At 43.2% G+C, this 19207-nt stretch overlaps 1 protein-coding gene across 1 annotated transcript in view; it reads right to left on the bottom strand.

The window, feature by feature from the left end:
• Positions 1-19207, bottom strand: part of PIBF1 (progesterone immunomodulatory binding factor 1) — a 241984-nt gene that overhangs the window by 34075 nt on the left and 188702 nt on the right. The window contains exon 16 of the mRNA XM_044285104.1: positions 5329-5413. Coding sequence (XP_044141039.1) covers positions 5329-5413 — 85 coding nt within the window. The remainder of the gene's footprint in view (positions 1-5328; positions 5414-19207) is intronic.

Below are 19207 nucleotides of genomic sequence, written 5' to 3'. Positions count from 1 at the left end.
AAATTGACAACAGGGTGCTACCGGTTGTGGGTTGGACACTGTCCAATCAGTGCAGCCTGTCTAGTGACACACCCCTTTGGCAATGGTTATGGTAACGCCCAGCTGCAGATATTTTCTTACACTTCTAAAAGGAATAACAGAGAAACAGCGCAATGCAGAGCTCTAAGAACAGGCGCTGCAGAATTATTTCACGAGGAGAAGAAGCACTTACTAAAATATCAGTAAAGTGGTTTTCTAAGACTTGAAAAATCCTACATTCACTGAACAAACACATTGAAAGAACCCCAATTCAATTCTGATAGTTCTGTTTTGCAGCACCCGATGTTCAGGGCATGTATTGCTTGTTCAGCCTCTTCCCTTCCTGCTTTGAGGAGTCAGCAGTTCTGCCATCATCCTTCTACTACAAATTCCAGGTTGCAGTTCTCCTCAATCTTGGGCTGCCTGGCTACTGTCCATTCCAATCTCTAGCTCCACCAAACCGTCCCAGAACAACCCCTGTTCTCCTCATTAGCCAACCTATACACCTCCTAGCGAGCTACGTTATGTCATGTACATGAGCTGCCTGTTTTGCACACACATGTGCAGTTCACATGCAGTCCTATAGCCCAGTAATCCAGTGAGGAAAGATCACATGTAAGGCTACTTTCACACTTGCGTTTGATCGGATCCGTTCTGAACGGATCCGATCATATTAATGCAGACGGAGGCTCCGTTCAGTACGGATCCGTCTGCATTAATAACTTAGAAAAATTTCTAAGTGCGAGAGTAGCCTGCGCGGATCCGTTCAGACTTTCAATGTAAAGTCAATGGGGGACGGATCCGCTTGAAGATTGAGCCATTTGGTGTCATCTTCAAGCGGATCCGTTCCCATTGACTTACATTGTAAGTCTGGACGGATCCGCACACCTCCGCACGGCCAGGCGGACACCCGAACGCTGCAAGCAGCGTTCAGCTGTCCGCCTGGCCGTGCGGAGGCGAGCGGAGCGGAGGCTGAACGCCGCCAGACTGATGCAGTCTGAGCGTATCCGCATCCATTCAGACTGCATCAGGGCTGGACGGAAGCGTTCTGCTCCGCTCGTGAGCTCCTTCAAACGGAGCTCACGAGCGGACAGCAGAACGCTAGTGTGAAAGTAGCCTCAAAAGTAAGGTACATTATCTAAAGTGGGATCGGAAGAGCAAAGTTACTTTCACATCTGCGCTTTGTATTCCGGTTTGGAGATCCAGCAGAGGATCTCAAAACCGGAGAAAAATGCTTCCGTTTTGTCCCCATACATTGTCAATGGAGACAAAACACATCAGGTTACATCCGAATGCTTTCCGTTCCGGTTTGGTCTGTTTTGTGACCGGACACAAATTTGCTGCAAGCTGTGGTTATGTGTCTGGTCTGCGAATGCAACAAACAGTTTTCTTGAGAAAAGATGATCCATCACTAGTGTTGAGCAAACTTGTGTTTCAAGTTTGGCATACAAGGTTCGGGTTATCTAAGAATTCCGTTCCACGGACCATAACTTATGGTAGCGGAATCCATAATGGAATTCTTAGATCATCTGAACCTTGTACGCCGAACTTGAATCACAAGTTTGCTCATCACTATCCGTCACCGATTGACTGATATTGTTTTTAGTGCTGGATCCTGTTTGTTCAGTTTCAATTTAATACAATGGAACGGATGCATCCTAATGTATTAAATCGAACGGAAGCACTTTGCTCCAGTTTTGAGATCCTCTGACAGAATTCGAAACCGGAATACAAAGTGCAGATGTGAAAGTTGCCATAGACAAGTTCTCATGATTCATTACTGAATCAGCGAAACGGGATCAAAATAAAAATTGAAGTTAATTGGGAAGTGACCCGAACATAAAGGGCACCGGTCAGCAGATTTGAACATATGAAAGTGGCTGACCTGTTGCAGGTGTGCATATCTGCCCACACTTCTGAGAATAAAATATGCAAATAAGCTTCAAGGAGCAACGGGGGCGTTGCCATTACACCTAGAGACTCTGCTCTCTCTGCAACTGCTGCGCCCTCTGCACCAGACAGGCTTGATCACTTTGAGACCAACACAGATGTCTTCAGCTGCCAAGCGCACATGTAACAGGTAAGCCAGTGTCATAGGTACAAATCTGCTGACAGATGAATCTTAGCGATATGCCACCAATGTCTGAGGTGAGACAACCCCTTAAGGGTGCTTCCCCTGACAATGTATTTGTAGCTAGTTCTAGGTTGAAAGCTCCATCAGGACTGGGAATTCATGCCCAGTCAACTCCTAAAGAAGAAATGTTTTCTTCAGGCGCTGAGAGAACGCTGGTTTAGGAACTCCTCAAGTGATTCACCCAACTAACTCATAAATAAACGCCAGTAACTAAATCTTGTAACATGAGGCACGTATGTGAGCCACCACCATTGTTCTTCACACCCTACGGAGAAGTTATTACTATACAGTGATGTTAACATCTAAAATTATTTTTACTGAAAAGGTTCTTGCTCTATCTAAGTGAGCCCCTACTATATAACAATATCATAAAATACAACAAACTGGAAATGTTTTATAACCTTGGGATGAAGCTCATGAATGATTGAATCTCTGCACCTACAGATAGCCTGACCAGATTGCCAGGAACAAAACGGAAGGAAATATCTACCTACAGAATCAGAGCTTTATCTTCAGTTCAATAAACAGTGACGAGGATATTTTGCAATGTTCCTCCTTCACTTACTTTTTAGTTTCAGTTGTTATTTGAGAGCACATATGAAATGCAGTCCAGCGAAATCGATTTACAGCTACTATAAACAAACTATAGACAGCTACTATATAATATATACAAACTATATACAGCTACTATATACAAACTATATACAGCTACTATAAACAAACTATAGACAGCTACTATATAATATATACAAACTATAGACAGCTACTATATAATATATACAAACTATATACAGCTACTATATACAAACTATATACAGCTACTATAAACAAACTATAGACAGCTACTATATAATATATACAAACTATAGACAGCTACTATATAATATATACAAACTATATACAGCTACTATATACAAACTATATACAGCTACTATAAACAAACTATAGACAGCTACTATATAATATATACAAACTATAGACAGCTACTATATACAAACTATATACAGCTACTATATACAAACTATATACAGCTACTATAAACAAACTATAGACAGCTACTATATAATATATACAAACTATATACAGCTACTATATACAAACTATATACAGCTACTATAAACAAACTATAGACAGCTACTATATAATATATACAAACTATAGACAGCTACTATATACAAACTATATACAGCTACTATATACAAACTATATACAGCTACTATAAACAAACTATAGACAGCTACTATATAATATATACAAACTATATACAGCTACTATATACAAACTATATACAGCTACTATATAATATATACAAACTATATACAGCTACTATATACAAGCTATATACAAACTATAGACAGCTACTATATAATATATACAAACTATATACAGCCACTATATACAAACTACAGACAGCTACTATATAATATATACAAACTATATACAACTACTATATATACAGCTACTATATACAAACTATATACAGCTACTATATACAAACTATATACAGCTACTATATAATATATACAAACTATATACAACTACTATATACAAACTATATACAGCTACTATATACAAATTATATACAGCTACTATGTACAAACTATATACAAACTATATACAGCGACTATGTACAAACTATATACAGCTACTATATACAGCTACTATATACAAACTACATACAGCTACTATATACAAACTACATACAGTTACTATATAAAAACTATATACAGCTACAAAATATAAACTATATACAGCTACTATATACAAACTATATACAGCTACTATATAATATATACAAACTATATACAACTACTATATACAGCTACTATATATACAGCCACTATATACAGCTACTATATACAGCTACAAAGTATAAACTATATACAGCTACAAAGTATAAACTATATACAGCTACTATATACAGCTACAAAATATAAACTATACAGCTACTATAAACAAACTATATAAAGCTACTATATACATACAAACTATATACAGCTACTATATACAAACTATATACAGCTACTATATATACAGCCACTATATACAAACTATATACAGCTACTATATACAGCTACTATATACAAACTATATACAGCTACTATATACAAACTATATACAGCTACTATATACAAACTATATACAGCTACAAAATATAAACTATATACAGCTACAAAATATAAACTATACAGCTACTATAAACAAACTATATACAGCTACTATATACATACAAACTATATACAGCTACTATATACATACAAACTATATACAGCTACTATATACATACAAACTATATACAGCTACTATATACATACAAACTATATACAGCTACTATATACAAACTATATACAGCTACTATATACAAACTATATACAGCTACTATATACAAACTATATACAGCTACTATATACATACAAACTATATACAGCTACTATATACAAACTATATACAGCTACTATATACAAACTATATACAGCTACTATATACACAGCTACAATATATAAACCATATGCAGCTACTATATATACAGCTACTAAATACAGCTACAAAATATAAACTATATACAGCCACTATATACAAACAAGAACACAAACCTGCAGAATAATCTGAGTGTTTCTGCCACTGGAAGAGTTAGGCCCCTTTCACACAAGCAAGTTTTCCGCGCGGGTGCAATGCGTGAGGCGAACGCATTGCGCCCGCACTGAATCCGGACCCATTCATTTCAATGGGTCTATGCACATAAGCGTTGGTTTTCACGCATCAATTGTGCATTGCGTGAAAAAAGGCAGCATGTTCTATATTCTGCGTTTTTCATGCAACGCTGGCCCCATAGAAGTGAATGGGGGTGTGTGAAAATCGCATCGCATCGCATCCGGAAGCAAGTGCAAATGTGATGTGTTTTTCACGGATGGTTGCTATGAGATATTGTTTGTAAACCTTCCGTTTTCTATCACGTGCGTGAAAAACACATCAACGCATTTCACCCGTGCGATAAAAACTGAACGCAATCGCAGGCAATGCTGAATGAACTTGCTTGCGAAATCGCGCATTTTTCACTCTCACGCTCGTCTGCAAGGGGCCTTAAAAGGATGAATCAGGAAGGATTTTTTTTTACTATCAGCTATGAGATTATACAAGTGATATATGCAGTATATTGGTTGAAACTTATACTGTACCTCTCGCTGATTTAGAAGCTTCTCCAAATCTGCCGCCATTTGGTTTTTGACACGGAGTAGAGAAGACTTCTCTTTATTTAACTTACTGAAAAACAGGAGACGCAATGGAGACACTTCAGACCTTGCATTTTAAATTTTGCTAACTTTTTATCCAGACAGAACAAATGATGACGGCACAGGAATACAAATACTCTATATGTTGATTTTTGGTATTTCTACTCAGTGATGGCCAGTTCGCAGTGTTCGCCGACGAACACATGCGATCTGCCATCTTCACTCCCAAGTCTGGCGCTGCAGAGGTAAGTCCTTACCTGGGCCTGCGCCGCTCTGAAACACATGCGGTCACCGGGAGCAGGCAGTTCCGAGAACAGCATTCATCTGGCTGTTCTCGGAACTGCCTGCTCCCGGTGACCGCATGCGTTTCAGAGCGGCTCGCGGCGCAGGCACAGGTAAGGACTTACCTCTGCAGCGCCGGATTTGGGAGTGAAGATGGCAGATCGCATGTGTTCGTCGGCGAACACTGCGAACTGGCCATCACCATTTCTTATACACATTATAAATTTTGTTTTTGTTTTTTTCTTCTTCCCAGCCTTCCATAATTGTTTTTGCTTTCTGTTCACATAGTCGTATAAGGGCTTTTTTTTTTTTTTGCAGAACAAGTTGTATTTTTAAATGGCACTGTTTATTTTACCATAGCTTGTGTTGGAAAATGGAAAAAAAAATTAAAATTGTGTGGTGAAACTGGAAATAAATGCCAATTCTGCTAAGGTTTTTTGGGTTCTGTTTTAACGACGTTCACTGTGCTCTAAGAATGGCATGAAGACGTTATTCCTGATGGTTACAGTGATACCAAATTTATATAGTTATTATTATGTTTTACTACTTAAAAAAAAAAAAAGAAAAACCTTAGAATTTTTCACCATAGTTTGACAGCTATAATTGTCTTATATTTCTGTCTACAGAAATGTATGAGGGTTTTTGCAGGGCGAACTGTCGTTTTTAATGGTACCATTTTGGGGTACATACAATTTTTTGATCAGTTTCTATTAAATTTTGGGGAGGACAAGGTGACCATAAATTGGCGTTATTTTTTTCCATTATGATGTACACTGCACAGGAAAAATATATTTTTATTTTAATAGTTTGGACATTCCCAGACACGGCAATACCTGTTATATGTGTTATTATATTTATTTTTTGTAAAATTGGGAAATAGGGCGATTTGCATTTGTATTATTTTTGTGTGTTACTGTAATTTTCAGTCCCCCTAGGGGGCTTAAACATGCGATCTTCTGATTGCTTGTCCCATAGACTGCAATAGGATATAACTGCAGTGTCTGATCAGCGCTGAAGGTATTAGGCCTCTTTCGCGTGTGAGAGCCGGATAAGATGCAGGTACGTCGTGGGAAAATGCAAAATTTTTCCAAACGAGTGCAAAGCGTTTTAATGCGTTTGGCACGCGCGTGAGAAAAATCGGCATGTTTGGTACCCAGACCCGAACCCGGACTTCTTCACAGAAGTTCGGGTTTAGGTTAGGTGTTGTGTAGATTTTATTATTTCCCCTTATAACATGGTTATAAGGGAAAACAATATCATTCTTAATACAGAATGCTTAGGAAAATTGGGATGGAGGGGTTAAAAAAAAAATTAATTAAACTCACCTCATCCACTTGTTCGCGCAGCCCGGGAGGAAAAGGACCCGTGGAGATGTCACTGCGCTCATCACATGGTCCATCACCATTGAGATGGATCATGTGACGGACCATGTGATGAGTGCAGTCCTTTTCCTCTTGTCAAGTGGATGAGGTGAGTTTATTATTATAATTTTTTTTTAACCACCTCCATCCCTATTTTACTAAGCATTCTGTATTAAGAATGGTATTATTTTCCCTTATAACCATGTTATAAGGGAAAATAATAATGATCGGGTCCACATTCTGATCGTCTCCTAGCAACCATGCGTGAAAATCGCACCGCCTCCACACTTGCTTGCGGATGCTTGCGATTTTCACGAAGCCCCATTTACTTTTCTGGGGCCTGCGTTGTGTGAAAAACACACAAAATAGAGCATGCTGTAATTTTCACGCAATGCACAAGTGATGCGTGAAAATCACCGCTCATGTGCACAGCCCATTAGAAATGAATGGGCCTGGATTCAGTGCGGGTGCAATGCGTTCACCTCACGCATTGCACCCGCCCGGAAATCTCGGCCTTAGGCTACATGCACACAAACGTTGTTTGTTTCCGTGACTGTTCCGTTTTTTTTGCGCATAGGATGCAAACCCATTCATATCAATGGGTTTGCAAAAAATGCGGACAGCACACCGTGTGCTATCTGCATCTGTATGTCCGTTCCGTAGCCCCGCAAAAAAATATAACATGCCCTATTCTTGTCCGTTTTAGACATTGATGTCATCAGGTTGTTTTTTTTGCGGATCCGCAATTTGCAGACCGCAAAACACATACGGTTGTGTGCATGTAGCCTTAGGCTGTGAAGGGACACATCCCTTTGACAAAGGGAATGGCAACTCCCAGTTGTCAATTTAATCATCAAGAGTAACAGCACAACACAGAGTTATAAGAACAGATGCTCCAGAACTGGCATTTCAAGGAGGATGTAAGTATTATAGACAAGTCAGGAGTGGTGAAAGGTCCTTTTTACGTCACCACTTTATGTACCGTAATTCACATTATTACACAGAAAAATAATGTTGCCAGGTTCGACCTCAACACTTGTATTCTGTATCACCTGTACAAAAACAATTGCGTGAAGGTTAAAGTTCACACAGTATGATTAACTATAAGATCCCTATCAAGTGAAAAATGAACGACACCTTTGTCTGCCTTTAACTGCTGCAGAAAGCAAACATCATATAAGAAAACCCTTCCATTTAGTCCTTGGCACCTGACTAAAGCTGTCTGACAGCTATCTCTTCTGTCTCCCTCCTGGCTTCTGCCGACCCTGTATGTGTATTCCATGGGGAGGGCGGAAATGATCCTTGTCTCCACCGACATTATCTGTCGGTGGGGAGTCGGGAGCCCCCCACACACATTAGTGTGTATGACAAAAGATTAAGGGCTTATATTGTATGTACTATATTCAGAATCCATATCATATGAACCCCAAAGATGGTGGTACTGCATTTCAATGGAGGGATGCATACAGCCACATAAAATACTGAAACCTGCTCTATTGGCTGTCACATCTCAGACCTTGGGGAAGGGGGGGGGGGGAGGGATTTATGAAGGCTTTTTTTCAGTTTTCTGCCATAAAAAGAGTTGCAAATTTTTGCCTAAGCCCCGTATTGGTTAAAAAATGTTCCCTGTTTATGCCATACTCACCACTTTTTTAAGGCCCCATGCACACGACCATGCACACGTCCGCAAAACACGGATACCGGCGGTGTGCATGCCACAATTTGTTTTTAACTCCTGAAGAAATGTCTAATCCTTGTCCACAAAAAGGGACAAGTATAGTACATGTTCTATCTTTTTCACAGGGCCGTGGAAAGGACATACGGATGTGTTGTGGCCCCACTCAAATGAATGGGTCTGTACCATATCCGCAAAAATGTGTATCGGATGCAGATGGAAAATACCTTTGTGTGAGTGAGGCCTAAAGTGAGATCTGGGGGCCAGAAAACCGGCATAAATTCCATCACAACTCTACGCCGGTTCATAGCTCATGTAAATTTCCCACATATAGACCTCCCGAGATGCATTAAAATGTAAAAAATTTGGCGCACCTTAAGCCACCATACGAGGAGTAAGAAACACCAGTTTTAATAAATTCCCGATTTCTCTTCCTGCAAGCACAAGATAAGGCACAGTTCTGCTTTAACGTCGTGGTCACTGTGGTTCTAGATTATGTAGCACCGGCTCTACTGGTTTATGTCAAAATTGATTTAAAGCAAAGGTTTGTAAAAAAATAAATAAAATAAAAATGTAATGCTGAGCTGGGACTTATTCCGGCCACTATAATATCTTTATCAAGACACTCAAGCGTATACTAACATATACATGTCTGGGATTGAACTGTTGTATAATGAGCACACACCGATACCAGTAGCTCATGAGAAAGCTTACAATCCGGCTCCGATGAGCAGGTTTTCATTTCTGGGAAAGACACTTTTTTTTACTGTCAGGTAAAAATAACACTGATTGTTTAGGTGTCATGGTAACAGGTATTTGTTGGGTTACACATCTCCTCAGGTGCTCGGCTTTCTGACGTATTCTGCACACGAACCGACTAAGACCTGAAATCACAGAATAATCTGTAAAGAGAGCCGTGGGCAGCAGTTTCCTCTAGATCTGGCTGAACAGAAAAGGTATGTTCACACGCCACAGATCTGCCTGAGGCACATCCCAAGTACATTTCAAGAGACTCTTCTAAAGGAATCCCAAGGTGACATCCGGATTACAGCGGTAGATGTGCTGCCGGATTTGCACAAGGATCCACATAGGGCTAATCTGTGGCTTTTCTGAGCGGAGTCCATTTTGATGGCAGACTATATTCTACAGCACGGCCAAACACTTATTAGGTGAATAGGGTTACAAAACCCCATTGTAAAGGGGATGTTCACATTCTCGTCAAAATCATCATCATATACAACACAAAAGAGGAACACATAGGATAAGGGAAGCACATATGTCATTCTTTCTGATGGGTCACATGCACCAATGTTCTTTATTTAAAGGGGTTATCCCATGGATAATATAGAAAATGAAAACCAGATATCATATAGTACATGACGGTTTCTTTCTAGCAAACTACAAACCAGCCCTGTACCTCATATGGATCCAGAGCTCTGCTAGATGTATTCCAAGCTGGCAGTGAAAGGGGCGCGCACTTTCTGAGGAGCATGTCATTTCTGCTGCAGCCAGTGGCAGTTAAAGGAAGGAACTGAGCATGTATGTCCACCTCAGTATGCTGGACAGGGAATTTAGAAAAAGGACAAACAGCAGGTGGCGCCATACAGATAGATTCCAAACAATAGCTCACTAGCTATACTACATTTTTCAGTACATACGTCATTATTTTGTTATCCGCATCCGTTCTGCAAATTTGCAGAACGGAATACGGACTAATTCATTTCAATGGCCCTGCAAAAAATGTGGACAGCATCCGCTGTTCCGTTCTGTGGATCTGCAAAAAAATTGCAGTCAACGGGGCCTGCAAGATGTGGATGACAAGCAGAATGCATCAATATGTCATCCGCAATTGCAGATCTGTTTCCAGGAAATAGGGAAAAAAAAAATTGTACCCTAGCAATATATATTCCTCCTTCAGTTTTTTGGGTGCGGAAAAACGAAACGGATGCACAATGATAAAATGGAAGGTTTTTGCGGAAACATGGAGCCACAAAAAACTAAACGAAAATCTGGAAAAAAAAAAATACTGACGGGTGAATGGACCCTTCCAAAAGTATTCAGATCCGGGTACTAGTTTGAAATATGTAAAATATTTTTGGGACAAACTCTTTAAAGCAGCAGTTCAGGGCTATGAAATGAAATAGGATTCCTTTTTTCACAAATACAAACGCTCCTGCCCGTAGAATGTGTTTGGTATTGCATCTATGGGTATGTTTTGCTGTTGTACATGGGATGGGTCAGCAAGCAGATTTAGCGCCATTCAAAGGGTGTAAGCTACATGTGTCCACCTACCCTGGTCTCAGCAGTAAGGGCTGTTTCACACGAGCGGATGCCGTGCGTGGCAACCGCTCCGTGAAAGAGTGCCTAGACCCGATGCAGACTTCAGAGGCACCGAGCATTAACATGACTGATAATGCTCCGTGCCTCTCTGTGATCTCTTTACTACGAAATCACAGTGACAACTGTGATTTCGTAGCAAAGAGATCACAGAGAGACACGGAGCATTATCAGTCATGTTAATGCTCCGTGCCTCTGCAGTCTGCATCGGGTCTTGGCACTCTTTCACGGAGCGGATGCCACGCACGGCTTCTGCTTGTGTGAAACAGCCCTAAGAACGGACACGTTCATTCCATTTTTCCATGTGGTATGAACTTTGCATTGGATTCCCCCTGGGAAACAAGGTGGAGATGGAGGTGGACTGCATGCGGTTTTCCCATGGATTTCAGTGCGGAACGTGTTCCAAAATCTGCGCATGAGATAATGCCTCTCTGCTATGGTCTTGGATTTTTTAAAACTGTAATTACAATGTAACTATTTTATTTGTGAAAATTCTCTGTTAAAGAAATACATTTGTTGAAGGCGTTGAACAGATGTTTAAGTAACGTCACATCTCCTGGAAAATAGTCATGATGCTGTTACAAGCGGCCGTCAGCACTTTCTCAATATAATGCAAGGGCTGAAGTAGGAATTCTACCTGCTACCTTTCTCCATGACTGTCACAGGATGACTCAACTGTGAACTTGGTTACATTTCTAAGCTGGAGTGAGCTGTGCCTCTGTAATCCTTAAAAGAAAACTGCAATCTCATTTGGCTCAGACAAAGGATACACCCTGATTTAGAACCAACAAACCCACAAAAGCAAGAAATACAGAATTTACACCGTCTCCGCCTATATTCAATACATTTCCAATTTTTTTAAACCCTTTAAAGACTACAGGCAGAATGCATTGGGGCTGAACTGATCCGTTTTGGGCCACTTGTGAGAGCCCCTGAAACAGATCTCACAAGCGGACCCAGAAACGCCAATGTGAAAGTAGCCTTATTCTACACCGCCACGTTTTGACGGTGCTGTAGAATAGGTCCTGCATGAAGGTCCCATGCCAACAAGGAGTAAATGCTCTGGCGTGAATACACATACACGTTTGGCCAAACGTGTATGGGTGAGACCAGGTGAGTTGGCTGTTCGACCGACAGATACTGAATGTGACCTAGAAAGGATTTTAGGACTGTCTGCTGTTAGGACACACTAATGGGGGCCATACACATTAGACAGAAGTTGGCTGATGGTTGAACAGAAGTTGAACAAATGATCTGATAAATGATGGCTTCACAGATACAGCTGTACGCACTTTGGCCCATATTGGTCGTAACAGATGTTCATACTGGTCACACAAATGTAATAGATGCTGAAATGCAGAGATGTAAAAACGAAAAAATAAAAATCTGGTTATTAAAGGGAGTCTGTCACCAGATTGTGACCTTATAGACCGCTTACATAGCGCTCTAGCATAGCAGTCTATGATTCTAATGGTACCTTTGATGTGTGCTTCTGAAGTTCCCCCAAGGCAAAAACGGACTTTTAATCAAGGGATCGCAAGTGCCCAGGGCGGGGTTCACCTTGTTGGAGCCCAGGCTGTTCTGCCTCTTTTCGCCATATCCCCGCCCAGCCTCTTCCTCTGCCCGCCCCGCTCTTCCTTTGCGTCCTCTTTCTCTGCAGCCGGATCCCGCGCCTGCGCTATCCATTGCTTGGCCGGGGCATGCGCACTGCGATGCCCATTGTGGGCACGGCATCGCAGTAGCTACTACGCATGCGCCGGCCAACGGCGAGCAACAGCGGCGAGGAGGCGGACCAGATACACCCACAATGGGCATCGCAGTGCGCATGCCCCGGCCAAGCAATGGATAGCGCAGGCGCGGGATTCGGCTGCAGAGAAGGAGGACGCAAAGGAAGAGCGGGGCGGGCAGAGGAAGAGGCTGGGCGGGGATATGGCGAAAAGAGGCAGAACAGCCTGGGCTCCAACAAGGTGAACCCCGCCCTGGGCACTTGCGATCCCTTGAATAAAAGTCCGTTTTTGCCTTGGGGGAACTTCAGAAGCACACATCAAAGGTACCATTAGAATCATAGACTGCTATGCTAGAGCGCTATGTAAGCGGTCTATAAGGTCACAATCTGGTGACAGACTCCCTTTAAGAGCCAAACAGGCCTGGTCAAACTGCAGAGTACTAAAGTTTAGGCTTCAGACCATTCTCCTACAAGTGTAAATGTTACGACATACCAAGTCTGAGCGTCCTGATCCTGATGCAAGTTTAAGTACAGGACAGGAACTTATGTAACCAGCTCTTATAAGAAGAGGAGAAAAAAAAACCCCTATAATTATCACCCATTATTTATAAAGCATCAACACCTTTAGCAGACTTGTACATTATGTATGTAATAGATAATTACATTCAGTGATATTACACTCAGTGACATATAATAAGGGAAATTGACCCTGCCCAAATGAGTTTACAGTATGGGCTATTCTCAATTCACAGCAACCTATAAACAGCAGTCACGCTGCTTTGTAGCATTTAGACTCGAACACATGGTGACTTGGGCATATGGCCAAAGATAGAGCTGCCCGTATCAGAACTAATAAGAGTGGATGTTGCGACTGTCGTCTAATTAACAGATTGCAACATGAACTCATTCACTTTCATTAGCTGCCATGCAGCTAGCACTACACTGTGATGTTTGGCTGTACGATATGTATCTTGGCTAAAGAGCCAACACTGCCTAAAAGAATATAAAACACGTAGAAACAGAAAAGACGCAGACGGCACCGCTCGGTATTTTCTCCACTGAGACTGTGTCTTCCAATACCTTGTACAACACAGTGTGAGTGGTACACTACCCCAAAGTAGGTACAGCTTCAATGATTGATTGTAGAGATGGAATAAACAGGCGGCACTCACCACTGAAATCATCAATCTACTTTATTCATCAATATAGATGGAGATAAAAACAGGGCTAGGGTGGACTGCCTAAAAGAACAATGTCGTAAGAGGGAAACCACTCCAATGTTCTCTCTATGATCACAGGCAGAATTATAATGAAAGATAACATTATATATCAGTGCTTCAGACAAAAAAAAAATAATACCTAGTAGCCATTGGCTCCTGAACTGAAAAATTTAGGAGCCAAATAAAATTTTTAGTCGCCAAATCGAAACCGAATCAAAATTTTGGTATCGTGACAACGCTACGCCGATCAGATCGGCGTAGGGTTGTTTCGATACCAAAATTTTGATTTGCTTTCGACACAATAAAAAAAGTATTGCGATACTCACGCGAAAAAAATTAAATACAAAAAAATACCCCAAAAAGCTGCGTGCATTCCGCATTTTATGAAACGTTTGGCCCATAATAGAACAGTCCTATTCTATTTTTTGGGGTGACAAGGTGACAAAAAAAATGGCGAATCGCATGGTTTTTATTTATTTAATTCTGTTACGGCGCTCACCGCATAGGAGATATTTTTAAATAATTTAATAGTTTGGAATTTTCTGACTCAGCACGATGTAATATGTTTGTTTATATATTTTATATGTAAAATTGGGAAAGGGAGTACTGGGTGAATAGGACCTCACACTCTCCCTGCTGCCTTGGTCTTTGTGCACACGGAAGCAGGGAGCTGACTATAGCAGCCAGGGCTTCAGGAGCGTCCTGGCTGCCATGGTAACTGATCGGAGCCCCAGGCTTACAGTGCTGGGGCTCCAATAGGAACTGCCACTGAACCACCAATGACTTTAATACTGAGGGGTTGGGGGGGCACACTTCGCCACCAAAGGTTATTATACTGGGGTGTTGGGGGGGCGCACTGCGCCACCAATGTTAATTATACTGGGGTGTTGGGGGCGCACTGCACCACCAATGAAGATAACTGACCTGCTAATACAAATACAGGAGGCGGGTGCCAGAATCAAATAGCCGGCACCCAACCTCTATGACAGGTAGCTGGGTGCCGCACCTGAGGGGTTAACTGCAGCGGATCGCAGCTCCTTGTCATAGAGGTTGGGTGCCAGCTATTTGATTCCCGCACCCACCTCCTGTATTTGTATTAACAGGTCAGTTATCTTCATTGGTGGTGCAGTGGCCACAGCCCCTTCCCTCCTCCTCCCGTCTCTCTTCGTATTGGCGGTGGTGGGAGAGACTCCTTCTACACTGCGCTGCTGAGAAGAACATCGGCGGCAGGGCAGAGAACTATCATCTCCGGTGCCCCGCCGCGGTATTCAACGGCAGAGCTGCTGGCGGCGGGTCTAGTAGCAAATGGCATAAATTCTAAGTCGCATTGGCGACTTTTTTGGTCGCCATCTGGAGCCCTGTATATAGTGGGGATTCGCTCTGGTAGACAGGATAAGCGGACGCAGTATAGAGGCAGTAACCAGTTCTTAAATCAAACAGTTCAGTGTTTATTCACAGACTTGGCAAGTTCATGAACAAAAAGTCACCTTTTGGTTTTGGTGTTAGTTTACACCCAGCTGGCAGTTTTGCCTCAAAGAGTCCATGAACAGACTTTAGGCGGCCTGTTGCCCCTCACACTGGTCTCAGACCTCCAAGCCCAGCACAAGCCTCAGATCCCAATACAGAGATCCTTTCTGCTGAACCCAGATGTCTTTTAACCGGCTCAAGACCGCCGTACGCAGGATTGCGTCTTCTCGGCGGTCGTGCTGCTCTGGGTGGACGCGCCGGTGCGTCCTCTCGCGAGACGCGAGATTTCCGGGGAAGCCGGCCCGCGCATGCGCATCGCGGGCCGGCAAAATTCAAAGAAGAAGTTCGTCATCAACCTGCCGGCCACGATCATTGGCTGGCAGGTTGATGATTTTCAAAAAAAACAATCAGAAGCCACATAACCCATCATATTAGTAAATATGATGTGGTTATATGGCTGCTGTGCTCCTCTGCTCCTTCTTTTGGTCGGTTGGTTCCAGCAGAGGAGCAGAGGAGCACACATCACTGTGAGTACCCACTACACCCCACTTAGGCCCCAGATCACCTCCCAGCACCCAATTAACCCTTTGATCACCCCTTCTTGCCCCTGTCAATCACTAGTGAAAAGGAAAAAAGTGATCAGTGCAAACTGTCACTTTTTTTTTCTCCACTGGTATTGACCGTTAGGTTTTAGGTATAGTTTAGGCCCCTTGGTTAGGTAGTTTAGCGATCAGTTAGCACCCAGCCCACCGCACCGCAGTCCGTTATTCGCTGATTAGCGTATCGCTAATCAGCATTTGTACTTTTATAGTATCTGAAAGTGATCAAAACTGATCACGGTCAGATCTATAATTGTATTAGTGTCACTTTAGTTCGCCCTCCACCCAAAACGCAGTGTTTGCCCGCTCAGGCCTGATCGGTCGCCCACACGTGCGTTCGCTCACGCCCGCCCCACCGCAGTGACAAAAAAATTATTTTTTTTTGATCACTGCACATTCACTTTACACGCACTGCGGCGATAAAAAAATCAGTTTTGATATTTTTTATCAACCGCAGCGGCCTCCGGTACATCGCTAGCCTCCCCTTTGTAAGACAGGCTTGCTTTTTTTTTCTTGGGTAGTCTCAGGGAATACCCCTAAATTTAGTTGCCCAAATGTCTAACAAGGGGTATTCTTCTGAAGAGGCCTACAGGCTTCTGACCCAGTCGGATGAGGAATGGGAACCCTCATCTGAATCTAGCGGGTCAGAATACGAACCTGTAGAAAGCAGTGGCTCTCTGACCCAAAGTTCGGATGAGGAGGCTGAGGTCCCTGATAGCACCAGGCGTACCCGGCCCCGTGTCTCTAGACCGCAGGTTGCGCAGGATCCGCTTCAAGAGCAGCAGAGTGGGGCTGATGCTGTCGGATTAAGTGGTGAGGCATACACCAGCAGCCCAGCCTTTCCTGGACCTAGTACCAGCACTGCCGTACAACCTGGTGAAGTGGCGAGCACCAGAAGGGCCGTTGAAGCTGGTACGGTGGCACGAGCAGTAGTGACCCCGTCGCAGCCACCGCAAAGACGTGCCCGTAGAGCCCCTAGAATCCCTGAGGTGCTGGCAAACCCTGATTGGCAGTCCCCAACTTCAGCCGCACCTGTAGTTTTCCCTTTCACTGCCCAGTCTGGAGTTCGGGTTGAGACAGCTCAGATCGGTTCGGCCCTGGGATTTTTTGAGCTGTTCTTGACTGCGGAGCTCTTGGACTTAGTCGTGGCCGAAACAAATCGGTATGCCACACAATTTATATCCGCCAACCAGGGAAGCTCTTATGCCCAGTCTTTTCGGTGGAAACCAGTCCAAGTTTCCGAAATTAAAACTTTTCTGGGCCTCCTCCTCAACATGGGTCTAGCTAAAAAGCATGAATTGCGGTCATATTGGTCCACGAACCCAATTCATCACATGCCCATGTTCTCTGCTGCTATGTCCAGGACACTATTTGAGACCATCCTGCGTTTCCTGCACTTTAGTGATAACAGCACCTCCCGTCCCAGAGGCCACCCTGCCACCCGGCTCCACAAAATTCGGCCCCTCATAGACCATTTCAACCTGAAATTTGCAGATTTGTATACCCCTGAGCAAAACATCTGCGTAGACGAGTCCCTGATACATTTTACCGGGCGCCTTGGCTTCAAACAATACATCCCAAGCAAGCGCGCCCGGTATGGGGTCAAATTGTATAAGCTCTGTGAAAGGGCCACAGGCTATACCCACAAATTTCGTATCTATGAGGGAAAAGATCAGACCCTGGAGCCGGTCGGTTGCCCTGACTACCTGGGGAGCAGTGGGAAGACAGTTTGGGACTTGGTGTCACCCTTATTCGGCAAGGGGTACCATCTTTATGTGGACAATTTTTACACAAGTGTGGCCCTCTTTAGGCATTTGTTTCTAGAACGGATTGGTGCCTGTGGTACCGCGCAAACTAGTCGCGCGGGCTTCCCCCAACGGCTCGTTACCACCCGTCTTGCAAGGGGGCAGAGGGCCGCACTGTGTAACGAAGAACTGCTCGCGGTGAAATGGAGAGACAAGCGTGACGTTTACATGCTCTCCTCCATTCACGCAGACACGACAATCCAAATTGAGCGAGCAACCCGTGTCATTGAAAAGCCCCTCTCAGTCCACGACTATAACCTTCACATGGGAGGGGTGGACTTCAATGACCAGATGTTAGCTCCGTATTTAGTGTCCCGCAGAACTAGACGCTGGTATAAGAAGGTGTCTGTATATTTAATTCAATTGGCTCTGTACAATAGTTTTGTTCTCTACAGTAAGGCTGGGAGAACTGGATCCTTCCTCAAATTTCAGGAAGAGATCATCGCAAACCTCCTGTACCCAGGAGGTTCCGTGGCCCCATCCACCAGTGTAGTTAGCCGTCTACACGAGCGACATTTCCCCAGTGTCGTTCCTGGTACCTCAAACCGACCGCCACCCCGAAAAAAATGTCGTGTCTGTAGCAGGAGTGGAATAAGGCGTGACACCCGCTATTTCTGTCCTGACTGTCCTGACCACCCTGCCCTATGCTTTGGAGAGTGTTTCCGGAAGTACCACTCACAGGTACACTATTAGCATAGGGATCATCTCACCAGGACAGGCACACAGGGCTATTAGGGCCCATTCACTCACAGCTGCTGCAAACGTCTCCTTTCACATGGGACAAAGTGCATAACGCACTTCGCCACAATTTTGGGCGATTTGCGCTTTGCACATTGACCCATGAGGAAGGAGAGGTTTGTTCTATAAAAGTAAAAAAAAAAAAAAAAAACACCAGTAAGCAAACAGGTTAATGTTTAGTTCAAAAAGTTAAAGATTATGTATTCTGTTCCAAAGTTAATAAAATTATTGCGTTGTGGCCTGGTTTTTTTCTTTTTTTTACCTTCCAGGTGGACCAACCGATCTACTAGCTGCAGCACTGATGTGCATTCTGACAGAAGCATTGCGCTGCTGTCAGATTACACGCAAGTCGGTGTATGCGGCGCTGCTGCAAGACGAGATTTCTACTCTGCAGTAACAGATACGTTTGCCGATGCATACGAGCTGAGGAGGAGGCGGCGTTCCTATGCTTTGGCAAACACTTTGTATATAAAAAAATAAAATAAAAAAATCCTGGCAATGATTTATTCATCCACATCGATTGATGTGAATGGAGAAATCTGGTTTGCCAGGGCATACGAGCTAAGTGGGTATGGATGTTGGGCGGAGCTCCTATGTCCTGGCAGACGCCTTTAC

The sequence above is a fragment of the Bufo gargarizans genome, chromosome 3 (genome assembly GCF_014858855.1).
Source record: "Bufo gargarizans isolate SCDJY-AF-19 chromosome 3, ASM1485885v1, whole genome shotgun sequence".
NCBI lineage: Eukaryota > Metazoa > Chordata > Amphibia > Anura > Bufonidae > Bufo > Bufo gargarizans.
This window is presented reverse-complemented; position numbering and strand designations above follow the sequence as displayed.